Source organism: Symphalangus syndactylus, chromosome 14 (genome assembly GCF_028878055.3).
Source record: "Symphalangus syndactylus isolate Jambi chromosome 14, NHGRI_mSymSyn1-v2.1_pri, whole genome shotgun sequence".
Classification (NCBI taxonomy): Eukaryota; Metazoa; Chordata; class Mammalia; order Primates; family Hylobatidae; genus Symphalangus; species Symphalangus syndactylus.
The window spans coordinates 64,804,358-64,817,677 of record NC_072436.2 but is presented as its reverse complement, the minus strand read 5'-3'; the positions used below and the strand labels follow the sequence as shown (position 1 = coordinate 64,817,677).

Genomic DNA, 13,320 nt, shown 5'->3' with positions numbered 1-13,320 from the left:
GGCACGCTAACAACTACCACATGTCAATATTTTTTAACACAACCTGCAGATATACACAGTTTCTTTTTCAGGTCAGTTCCTTCAAAGCAGTCACATTTTTTAAAGCACTAATTGTGTAGGGCTAAAAAGTGTCAATAAACACAGGTATTTAAAAAGAGAAGGAGGAGGAGGAATAGGAGGAAGCCTGTGTTTTTATTAGGTAAGGAAGTCCTAATTCTTGTGGAGTTTGAATGGCAATCTCCACTTCTCTGGTGATTCTTAAAGAAGTCTTTGTTCACAGTCCCTTTGGAATCTGTCCAACACACACCACTCCTAAAAGAGGTGCAGACTTTCTTGATAACTGACAATACCCAATGTGTTAAGAATCAGAGATCAAAACTACAGACCTAATAACTGTAAAAGAAAAATAGGTGGCTGGGCGTGGTGGCTTACGCCTGTAATCCCAGCACTTTGGGAGGCCGAGGCGGGTGGATCACCTAAGGTCAGGAGTTTGAGACCAGCCTGAACAACACGGAGAAACCCTATTTCTACTAAAAATACAAAATTAGCCAGAACGTGGTAGCACATGCCTATAATCCCAGCTACTCGGGAGGCTGAGGCAGGAGAATCGCTTGAACCTGGGAGGTGGAGGTTGCAGTGAGCCCAGATTGTGCCATTGCACTCCAGCCTGGGCAACAAGAGCAAAATTCCATCTCAAAAAAAAGAAAAAAAAAGGGCAAAAATGGCAGAAAAAAATACTGTTTCCTGATTTAAAAACAAACCAACCTCAAAAGCCCTATGTGAACAAGCAAACAAACCTCAAAAGCTATATGTGAAAATAGTAAGATTTGATCCTCTAAATATAACTAATTGCAGACAGGCTTTTACCAAATGTCTTGATTCAAAAAGCTACTTACTTATCCTTAATTCAAACAGCTACTTACTTATTATCTAATTCAGGGGTCAGCACATTTAAAGAGCCAGAGACTTTAGGCTTTGTGGACCAAGAGGCAAAATAAAGGGTACTATATACGTACTTATGTAATCCTTTCAAATGTAATCATTTAAAAAGGTAAACAATATTCTTAGCTTCTAGGCCATTAAAAAAAAATGCTGCAGGCCACATTTGGCCCATAAACTATAGTTTGCCAAATCTCAATCTAAAAACGTAGCAAGTCTTTGTAATTTTTACTCATGAAGTCTCACTCACCTTTCTTTTTCCTTTTTCTACAAACTACTTATACAGAATTATATTTTTCCTTTAGTGAGAATTTAATTCATTCTTATATGTTATAGCTGCTGTAACGATAGCCACTCCTACGAATCACCCATTAGCAGTTCACACTGCCTTTTTAGCACTCTATCCGAAACACTTATGAGACCCCTCAACCTACATGCCTAACTGGAAACCCAAATAAAGTAGCCCTTTCACATCTGAGCCAAGGTGGAAGGGAAAGTAGATTTTACCAAATTAGAAGAGCAATGAAATGCACGTCTTAGAAGTTACAAATACAATTTCCGTGTCTCACAATTGACACAGAAAGAAACCCAAAATACTCAACAAAAACTAGATAAAAAGTAAAGTTGGTTTTTGGAGACAAAGCATTTCTTTTTGGCAGTGAAATATTCAAGAAGTTAAAAAATTTGTAAAATAAAACTAACTTTGATGAAATGGGAAAGGTCTGATTCTAAGTGCCACCCATTTGTCCTTATTCTCTGCTCACAAAAATTCACCTATTTGTGAAGAATTTATGGAGGGCCAGGTGCTTTCATTTTCATGAGCCAAAACTGGAATGGAAAGACCTAGCCCTGACGTTGCCTTCTGCATGGCACTGTTTAATCTTCCTGCTGCTCTATGACCTCACGGATTTATAGTCCCCAATTCAACAGGCTCTGATAAGATGTGGCAAGAAAATAAATCAGAGCCTTTTGCATTTCTTCCTTTTCCACATTTACGTGAAAATAACCTTGAACAAGAAGCTAGAAGACCAGAATCCTAGTCTGTGGTCTACTCTGGATTACACTGAAATCTCTGGCAGCATTAAGAAGTGGTTAGGAACAAGTACTTCAACCGGCAAGTCCAAATTTGAATGCCAGATCCATCCATCACTATGTGCTCTGAGAACCTGGGCCAGTCACATCACCTCTCTAGGCCTCAACTTCCCCACCTGAGAGGCAGAGAAACCATTGTTCCGTTCAGAGTATTGTTGGAAGAATTAAATGGCACTCTTTGGGAAGTGACTGGCACAGGCTGCCCTTAGTGAGGGCCCAGTAAATGTTACATGTCATCACTGCTTAATTTCTCTGAGCCTCCATGTCCTCCCAGGGTTGCCAAAAGTATCTGCAGAAATAGTCAAAATGGAATGTGTTTTATAATGGAATGTGTTTATAGGCTTTATATACCAAGCCTCCTCCACATGTAACGTGTTAATGTTTCCACTCAAGACAGGTAGGGCTATGGTACAGCTCAGCCTGTCTCAACTACCCGTTGCTGCAGCTTATGAAACATGCTAACATATTCACAGAGCCTGTGCTTGGGGTCCTTTCTCACTGCTGAGGTTTTATTTGTGGGACATTGTTTTAACAAATGATGATGATAAATTATGTCAGTTACCCAAAAAATATTTTTCAGAGTGCCATCACACCTAAGGTAAAGCAGAAGGATGAGGGTGAAGAAGAAGTAATCAGAGCCTCTCCCAGCATAACCTCTGGACATTCTCATTCCTTCCTGGTGCCTCCCCACATCCCCAACCCTGACACTTTCTTTTCTCAGCAGGTTTCAAAATGCCTTGTGTCTAACGGCTTCCTGGGGCTCCACCAGTCTCTGTTACCATAAAAAGCAGTCGAAATGAAAATGGAGTAACTAGCATGTAGCATTCAAAATTAAAAGAATGTATGAGAATTTAAAGATAAGGCAAATGATGCTAAACAGAAAGGAATTTATTTTCCATGTCATCAGAAATGTGAGGATAAAAATTATAAAAGCCTACTTTTGGATGCACTGTCAGATTACAGAGAGAGTGCTTTTCTGGAAAGATGCTTCATTGACATCCAGCCTGCATGGAGTATTCGGAGAAAATGGAACTCAGTGAAAACAAAGGGAATTTGTCTCAAACTAGCATCAGTCAATGAAAATTCCACATAATCTCAAAAGAGATACCATATTCAAAATCAGATGCTTACTCGGGAAAGAGGCACAAAGGAGAAACATTCAGTTCTAGTAGTTAAATACTAGTAGGAGTAAATGAAAAGGCATGCCTTAGGATGCTCATGACCTTGGGGCATGGTGGTTACAAATTATCAGATGTGTGTGAAAAAAATAAGTAAAACTGAGCAATAGTCAGAAATGCCTTGTGTGCTTGGCCAGAACGTCACAATCATTTCTTCACCCACATTCTCAACCTTGGCTGCACAGCTCCACCAAGATTTCATCAAACTCAACACATTCGAAGTCTTCCCTCAACCGTAGCTCCTCCTGCTGACAACCCTTGCCTGCCCACTGCTGTACCATATCTGCCTGCGCACAGGTCTACAGCAGTTGTCTCTTCCTCCTCAAAGCTCCCAGCACTCAGTTCTTAAGTTGTCAAGGTCCTGCCTACAGGAGGAGATGACCTTTCCCTTCAACTTCCATGGCCACCAGGCAGATTCACACTCTTGGTAACCTAAATAGCCACAGTATCCTTCCAACTTCTCTCCCTGCTTTTGTTCTCTTCCCATCCAATCCACTGTCAACTGACCATCTTCTCTGGTCATGTCATTCTCCAGGCCAAATGCCTTCAAAGGCTCCCCAGAGCCCACAGAGTAAAGCCACTTCCCCGTGTCTGGTCCTCAGAGCTCTCAGTGATCTGAGACCAAACCATCTGCTCAGCTTTATTTCCTTCCCCTACTGAAAGGCAGAGTTTTCAGCTGCTCCAAACTCACCATGTCTCAAACTCTCCACAGTTCCCACCTCTGTGATTTGACTCAGTCATCTCCTCTCCAATCATGCTTCCCCACCAACCCCATGTGCTAAAATTCTTCCTGCCTTGAAGACCGGTTCTACCGTGGATGAAGCCAGTTGTCAGCTCTCCTGCCTTTAAGCTGTACAGCATTTGGATGCCATTCAAGGCCTCTCAGTGTACCACCCCAAGAAGCAGTAGCATGCAATGGGGACAGGTACAGAGTCTAGGGTCACACTGCCCAGCTTCCACTCTTGATTGCAGCTTTTGCAGTGTGTGACTGGAGGCAATTGCTTACCTCACTCTGCCTCTGTTTCCCTATCTGTGTAATACACATGATGACAACAGTATTTACTTAGCATAGAATAAGACTTGATAATTATGAGCTGTTCCTCTTATTGCTCACCTGAATCTCTGAACAAGACCACAAAATTGCCACTGATACTCCCACAGCATCCTCCATATGGATGCTCAACATATGCCCAATGATGTCCAACACAATCTAGAAAAAAATGAAAGAAGACTGCCAGTTAAAGCTGCCTGCAAAGTTTCTCCTCCACTCCAAACAGAGAGCAATGATGCAGAAAACATTTTTTAATGGAGCTCATACCAACCATTATGAACTTTTCTGATATTGACAAAATAAATCACAGAGTAATTCTCTAGATATTTTTAACAAATTTTTCACTCATTACAATATTTATTGAGCAGCTACTGGCAAAATCTGAGGTCTGGGAATACTGATGCAATGTACTGATCAGGTAAGAAACTTACTGTATTAAAATAGGGAGCAATTGTTAAGTTCTGTAATATGTATAGGAAACAGCCCTTGTAAAAGATCGTGTATATAAAATGTTATGTTTATATGTTTGGGAATAGTTTCTGTAATTAGCTTTGTTGGTAGAAATAGAATGCATTGAATCTGTAGAGTCAGAATTAGAAATGCCTGCATCAGCAAAATCATGGCTTAGGTCAGCAGAACTAGAGACAAGCATGTATCAAGGAAGCCATATGGTTTTGAGAAGGGGGACCGGAATGGCATTTAGAAGTTTGGGCAGAGATTATACAGGACAAGTTTGAGCCATCAGTAAAGGTCTGAAAGCTTAAGAAATTCCAGGTAATACCTTTTGCCTTGGTGGATCTCCCACTGTCCTGGGTTCAACCTGGATAAGGAGACCAGGAGACCAAGAATTCATGTTACCTCTTTCTCCTGTCTGCCCACCCCCAGCACAGAGGGAGGCTCAGGTCTCCTGGGGGTTTTGCTTGTCCTGGGTTACTAGCAACTGTGGCCTGTAAAGACTTGGGTGCTCTTCTGGCCCTGCTACCAAAGAAGGGCAAGTTGCCCAAAACGATTAACACAGGAGATCAATAGGATTAGCAGCAGAACATATACCCCTTCCCATCAAGATCTTACAGTGAGATAAGTCCAAAGACCCCTATCTCTCTTCTAAGGACCAGTCAAGAAAACAGTAAGCAGGGTAAGTATAAGAGGATCTTGGTCTATTAATCCATTTCTTTTTCTTTAATGAGATCAGTAGTGTTTCAGATACTTGATCACTAAAACTTCTAGATGGAACAATATGTTCTTTGCAGAAAAAGCTAGAGAACAAGGTAAACTATGGGCACGTCAAACAATGTCTTATCAAATCAACCTGCATCCAAATACATCAGACAATGCTAGTGAGTAATGCTGAGTTTCGGCCAACCCTTTGGCTCACATTAGCACATCAGTTGGAGTTCCTGGGCAATGGTTTTTGTCTTCCAAGTAAGTTGAGATCATAACCTTTTTGTTGTTGTTTCCTGCCAGACAAAGAAGTGGTTTCACACTCAGCCTTTTCCAGACCACCAAAAGACAGTAAGACACTAAAGCAACCCACCCCATATGCAACTCCTGCCAACTCCAAATCTCCTAAAACAATAAGCTGAACAAGGCCAGGAGATGGGGTTTATGTGAGATCCACCACCTCTGCCTGAGAATGAATCATAAAACCACTAGCACTCCATTCCCCAGCCTCACACTGCCTAGCCCCAACCTACTCGAACTGTGCATAATGAAAATGAAATCAGGAACACACTGAACCTTAAACCTCAAGTACATTTTAAATCTTGTTTTAGATTCATCTATATTAACAGAGGTCAGGCAACTTCTTTATTCAAGCTAAGTTATTCTTACTGGTATAATGACAAAAATGGTCAGACACATTTTTCTACTAAAAAAAAAAAATACCCTGACAAAGTACATTCTAAAACTCAGTAGAGAATATGGAAATAGCGTGCAATAAACTTTGCCTTATAAAATAACTAATGAAGGAAATAACCCAGTTATTTGGCAATGGGAAACAACCATTTGTATATTATTACATATTTGATAGGTCATTAATTAGAAGCACTTTTTATTTTCTAGCATAGCATTTTTCAAAAATGTCTTACAAAGAACACCAGTGCAACAAGAGAAAAGCAAGTCACATAAGTTTGAGAAGCTCTGCTTTCTCTGGTCCCCTTCTTGGAAATGACTAATGCATATTTGCATATTAAAGACTGAGACTGTAACTCTGTGGAATCCCTCATTTCCCCAAGTTCACTTGGCACTGCAACCCTTTTTCTCTCATAACACATATCAACAGCCCACAAAATGGCTGTTCTGCCAAGCACAACGTGGGGAAAATTTCTTCTAGAAATGGGCTGTAGGCCAGGCACGGTGGCTCACACCTGTAATCCCAGCGCTTTGGAAGGCTGAGGCAGGCGGATCACTTGAGCTCAGGAGACTAGCCTGGGCAACATGGTGAAACCCTGTCTGTACCAAAAATACAAAAAAAAAAAAAAATAAATAGCCAGGCATCGTGGCACATGCCTGTAGTCCCAACTATTCAGGAGGCTGAGGTGGGAGGATCACTTGAACCTGGGAGGTAGAGGTTGCAGTAAGCCGAGACTGCACCACTGTACTCCAACCTGGGTGACAGAGTGAGACCCCATCCCCCCCACAAAAAAAAGAAAAAGAAAAGGGACATAGTAAAATGGTTTAAGAGCTGAGACTCCAGAGTCAGGCTGATTCAAATACTAGCTTCACCATTTGTTAGCAGTGTGACATTAGGTTTGTCCCTCAGTTCCCCCAGGTAAGATAGGTAAAGTAACAGCACCTACCTCCTAGGCCATGGGCCTTTCCATCTGAGTGGAACATCTTCTGAGATCCTCACATGGCTGGTCCTTTTGGTTATGCAGGTCTCAGTTCATACTGTCACCGCCTCCAAGAGGCCTTCCCTGACAACCCAACATAAAATTAGCCCCACCCAGATCACTAGTGCTTCACTCTCTTCTTCATGACACGCCTCTATTTAACCACAAAATTGTCATCTATTTTCCCCCAATAGAATGTAAGCCCCATGAAGGTACATTTTGTTACTTATCATTGCTATATCCCAAAACAGATCTTCAACAAGTATTCATCTAACGAATGAATGAATGGATGGATTAATGAATGAACGAATGGATGGATGAATGAATAAATGAATGAATGAATGAGATGATTCAGTATGAATCAATGTAAAGCATTCTTCATGATGCCTGACACATAAGCTGACACATACAGATGCTATTTTGAAAACTTTTGGGGAACCGTGAGTGGTTAATACACACATAATCATAATTCTCCCAATAAGTAACATTCTGACTCCATGGTGTATCCTCTTGCTGTATTAGAGGTAAACATTTCACAACGTTCATTCAGAGGTGTGCTAGTAAACTGGCTTTCAGGAATGGGCAAGGGAATGGGGAAGGTAGGCCCGAAGAGTAGCATCTTCCAATTTCCATGGTGTAAATACACCAAATATGACCAATTTCAGGCTATGTGTGGTTTAACACCAGGATCGTGAGATTCCTGAGAATTTAACAAATGGCTCTCACAGGGCAGTACAACCCTTCTTATGGGAATGATCCTTTCAGGCCTTCAAGTCTTGTTTGTTGAGTTCAAATTTAACATGAGTCTTTTATATACAGACATATTTTCCAAATTCTCCCCCCTTGATGAGCTAAAAATAAGGGCTACCTACTCACTTTGGTCTGATACTCAGGGAAACTAGTTGAATGTATTGGTCTGCACTTCCTGTACCCCCTTCTGTGTGCTTTCAAACTGGTGTTTAAGGATCTAAACATGATCTATATCCACACCAGACCATTGTGAGAACCAGCCAATCTCAGAAAACCCAAGATGAATTGTGTTTAGATTCATTTAAATGGAGGCAGCCACATAAGGCACCATCTAGTAAGTGCCATCAATGAGCAGAATCTAACTGCAGAAGAAGAATGACTCCATCCTGACCACAAGATCCCAACAAGGAGTGAGAAATGGTGCTGCAGATGGAGATTTCTCTGGCATCACAGCCTTGCTGCCCCTTGGCATCAAAATAAAACAGTAGCTTTTTCCAACTATAGTGATCCTCTATCAACTGCAGTTTTGAGATAACACAAGAAAAATTCCAAAATCCACAGTTAGTCTACATGCAAGTAACAACATAACAGTAATTGTTGCTCCTCTTCTGTAAACTACATGAGAGGTCTATGAAGTAAGACATGGAGAAAATTACTTCCTGCTCTACTGTATTTGTTATCTATTGCTGTGTAACAAATTACCTCAAAATTGAGCAGCTTAAAACAGTACACATTTATTATCTCACAGTTTCTGTGGGTCAGGAATCAAGGCACAACTTAAGTGGTTCCTCTGCTTCACAGTCTCTCACAGCCTGCAATCAAGACAGACGTCAGCCCAGGACTTGTCGTCTTATCTGAAGGCTCGACTTGGAAAGGATCCACTTCCGAGCTCACTAAATGGCTGTTACCAGGTTTCCATTCTTTGTGGCTATTGAAATGAGTGCCTCTGTTCCTTACTGGGTGTTGGCTGGAGGCCACCCTCAGTTCCTTACCACATGGGCCTCTCCGCGTGGCAGCTTGCTTCATCAAAACATGCAAGCTATGAAGGCAATAGAGTCTGCTAGTAAGATGGAAGTAACAGTCTTATGTAACCTAACCCTGCAAATAACATTGACATTCTGTTACTTTTGCCATATCCTATCATTTAGGAGCAAGTTATGAGGATCAACCAATACTCAAAGAAAGAGGATAATATAATGGTGTGAATTCCAAGCAGTAGGGATTATTGGAGGCCATCTTGGAAGTCTTCTCACCACATTCACCCTCTTGGAAGATGGATGGGAAGACCAGGCCCAACCAAAACATCTCTTTAAGCTTTTCAATATGAAACCAAGCCATGTGGTTTCCCAAGCATGTCGGTAAAGTATCATTAAAACAAAACAAGGAAGAATAAGAGTAGAGGACATTAAATTCGCAGACAAAAAAGTCTTTTCCTATGTTCTAGGCAAATATAACCTACATCAGAGCAAATTCCTGGAAGCACCTGCACTTTTGCAAATCCCAACATGGAAGCCATGTCTTCTGACCAACCAAACAAGTGACTCACAAGAAGCACCACCATCTGAACAGGTATACTGCCAAGAAATCTAGTTTGGTCTAGAAGCAAGTATCTTCTAGAATTTTCATTTATTGCTGTAGAATAGCTTGAAAACATATTTAATGCCATTTTATTGCTTGTTATTTTCTGTGAGATCCATGTCTCCCTACAGCAGTTTTGCCTGCATGATACTTTTAAGGTCCATATCCACCACAGTGGCAAGGAACTGCTATAAAAATTTCAAACCTCGGCAGTCATCCACATTTTTTCTAAGCTCTACCCAACCACATATTCTCAGATATACGGGCATCCCAACATTGAATGGTAGTAAAAGGCCAGAGAGACTGCCTCTGAAGGACTTCAAATGATTTAATCCACTAAGGGCAAAACACATACTCAGAAAACCTGTAATACTCTGTCCTAGACAAATGTAAATGCAGACAAAAATTATCTTAACTCTAAACACTCAAAACTGGTCTGTGCATTTTACCATTCTTTCCCATATGCTTTACTTTCTGCAAATCTCATCCCCAATTCAGTAATAAAAATATTTAGGGTCATTGTGTTGCTAATCATATTTATTTTTTCCTTTAGAGAGGTGATATTTGATAAACAACTAAACTGAATAGTACCATACCTAAGAGACTCTGAAACCACAGCCACCTGTGGGAAAGCAATTGTTTATAAACCACCTTAGAGTTGATAGGTCCTGCATATGCTTGGATCACAGATATGTGTTGAATAATAATGGAATGCATGTGCAGTGAGCAAAAACTAATACAAAATTCCAGTTTAATGGTCTTAAGCCGGCAGGAAGGTCATAAAGCAGATGACAAAGGGAATTTTGTTAAGGATGTAGATATCTTCCAACCTGCGAAAATAACTTGATAACATATTTTCACCTATAAATTAAGGCTTTGGGGAAATACAGTGAATGCTCTTACCTCTCTAAGATGTATGTTTTCCTTCTCTTTCTGGTCTAAAATCACTTCCAAGTGGCTGACCTGAGACTCAGCTTCTGCCATCCGCCATGTTCGCTCATTGTCATCCTCCAGGCTTTTGGATGGCAAGCCTTTACTTTGCAACATCTCAAGAAGTTTTTTAATTGACTCATCTCGGGCATTGAGGGTTTGTTTCTGCGTTTCAGTTCTCAGCTCCATTTCCTCTAATGTCTTCCTCAAAAGGAACAGCTCCTTAGCCTGCCTGTCATGCTCAGCTTGGAGCCGCCTGAAGTTCTCCTCGGTCAGCTCGATGGTGAAGTGCTCCACTCCTCGGTTGCCACTGTCTTGCTGGAGGAGGTGGCTGAGGTCTCTCTGGGTTCGCAGCTCATCTTGAAGGGCCTGGATTGTCAACTGTAGGTGCTGCAGTGAGAAAGATGGAGTGGGAGAGGAGAAAGAAGGAAAAAAGGTCAATGAAAATGTCAAGTGTCGCTTGCTGCCACCACACCATGAAGATGGAATGTTAATCATGAGGTCCGGAGGGCCAGCCATGAATTCCTCCACGGTAACTTCAGAAGCATGGGACAGCACATGGAGAGGGGGAGATTACTTCAATGATGCTTTCTGAATGTCTTGGGAGAAGAGAAATGCACACATACACAGAAACAATAGATTAGTGTCAATCACAAGGGAAATTATATGTCTACAGAGTTTTAATTTAGGAAGTGGAAAAGGTTAGAGGGAAACTTTCACAAACATACCTTCTTTATGCCCAGAACACTCCAGACTCAGTATTCCTTGTTTCCTAAGGTATTCTTTATTGTACTATCCATTATTTCCCATGATCAACATGTGTTGATTTAAAAATGAAAATAATAGCATCCACTACAAGTAGACACAAACAAAGACTTTATTTTTTACAAATAAAGCTGTGAACAGGTTTAGTAAACAGGATTACTGCATCTGCAAGCAAAAGGGAATAAATGCAGGCACAGACAAACACACTCAAACACACAAGGAGGTGAGGCTGTACAGAGCAGAACAAACAAGCTGCAAAGAGTGGACAAACCTTGGTTCTTCTGGCATCCAGTAACTGAACAGTATGGGAAATGAAAAAAAAAAATGACCAAAAAATCAACACAAAGTCCAGTGCAAGCAAAGGATACTTAACAGAAAGAACGTAATCAACATAAAGTACCTTCACAGAAGAAGAAAAAGAAAAGAAAAAATTCTAATTACAGCAAAGACCCTTAAGCTACACGGAGTTTATAGCATTGACGTTTGAAAGACACGGGAAAAAAAAAGAAATACCAAACCTGAGGTTTATCCCACCTTTTGTTTTCCTAAATCTCACTGACCCAGAAACCGAAAGTCTTGAAAGTATTACTAGAGAGGGAAGCAACTGTTATTTTGGGTCACCATTTTAAGCAAAGTCAGGGTGAAAGCACCAGAGAAACAAAATAGTTATCAGATGTGAGAAAAGGCACCCATGCTTGAGGATAGTTGGTGAATTTGGCAACACCTTTCCCCATAGGACAAACCCCCAGGCTGATCAGAGAAGGCAGCCACAAGCCTGAAGGCATTTCTATCCCTATGGACAAGCCAAGATGCTTCCAAGACAGCAGCTATTCATTCGCCAAACACATGAGCCTGCTTGTGGAATGAACACAATGCTAAGCACAGGAATCAAGAGTGACATAAGACATAGCTCCTGCCCACAGGGAACTCACAGTATTGTGAGGCGTGGGGTAATACTATATCTAAGTTATACGAATATTGGAGCAGTCAACATTTTGAAATCTTTCTGAATTCCTATAGCTGACACTCAGAGGTATTGAGATCTTTCTGAGTGTGGCCTACATCCAAAAACTAGCACTGGGTGATGCACCATCTTGATTATACTGTTTCTGGGTATCCAATTCATATTCCCATTTATGAATGTCCATTGAGAAATTATTAGAGCATTCTCATCTGTATACCACAGTGCCTCACAGGGTATTGAATGCAGAGAAAGAAACTGATATGTATTTAATGATGGAGGTTATTCATTTTTAATACAATGCTCCCCTATAAAGTGTAACATACAAAGTTGTGCAACCATCAACACAATAAATTTTTTAACATTACCTCAGAGATACCTCACGCCCTTTAGCAGTCATTCCCCATCTCCCTCCCTTTCCCCAGGCCCTGGTAACCACTGATTTACTTTCTGTCTTTATGCCTGTTATGGACCTTTCATATCAATGGTATCATGCAATAAGTGGTTTCTTTCACTTAGCATGTTTCCAAGGTTTATCCATGTGGTAGTGTGTATCTGTACTTTGTTCCTTTTTATGGCTGAATAATATTCCATTGAACGAATATACCACATTTTATGTATCCATTCATCAGCTGACTCAGACACAAATATTCACAGCAGCAACATTCCTATTAGTCAAAAAGTGTTAACAACCCATTTGTCAATCAACTGGTGAATGGATGAAATCTAGTATATCAATTTAATGGAATATTATTCAGCCACAAAAAGGAATGAAGTGCTGACATACAGGATAACATGGATAAATCTGAAAACATTATGCCATGTGAAAGAAACCAGTCACAAAAGACCATATATTGTATGATTCCACTAAAAGAATGTCCAGAATAAACATATCCATAGACAGAAAATAAATTAGTGATTGCTGGGGGGTGTGGAGGAAATGGGGGGACTCTAAAGGGTATGGGGCATCTTCTGGGGTGATGAAAATGTTCTCAAGTTAGATAGGGGTGTCCTTTGCACCACTTTGTGAATATACTAAAACCAATGAATTTCACACTGTAAATGAGTGAATGGTATGGTACATAAATTATATATCAACAAAGTTGTCACAAAAATCATGAGGTGGGACCATAAGGTAATCTAACCTTCCTCTACCAGCCCACTTTCCTTAAACCACATTAGAACAGAGTCCACAGGAGTATCTGCAGCCTTCAGCCCAGAGATGCAGCTACAGTCAAGACTCTT

The 13,320-nt window shown here is 40.8% G+C and overlaps 1 protein-coding gene across 1 annotated transcript in view; it reads right to left on the bottom strand.

Annotated features, from left to right (window-relative positions):
- The window catches only part of LOC134732392 (uncharacterized), a 234,349-nt gene that overhangs the window by 115,231 nt on the left and 105,798 nt on the right, over positions 1–13,320 (bottom strand). Inside the window, exons 8-9 of the mRNA XM_063617054.1 lie at positions 10,323–10,739; positions 4,324–4,419 (exon numbers count right to left, since the gene is read on the bottom strand). Of these exons, the coding sequence (XP_063473124.1) occupies positions 4,324–4,419; positions 10,323–10,739 (513 nt within the window). The remainder of the gene's footprint in view (positions 1–4,323; positions 4,420–10,322; positions 10,740–13,320) is intronic.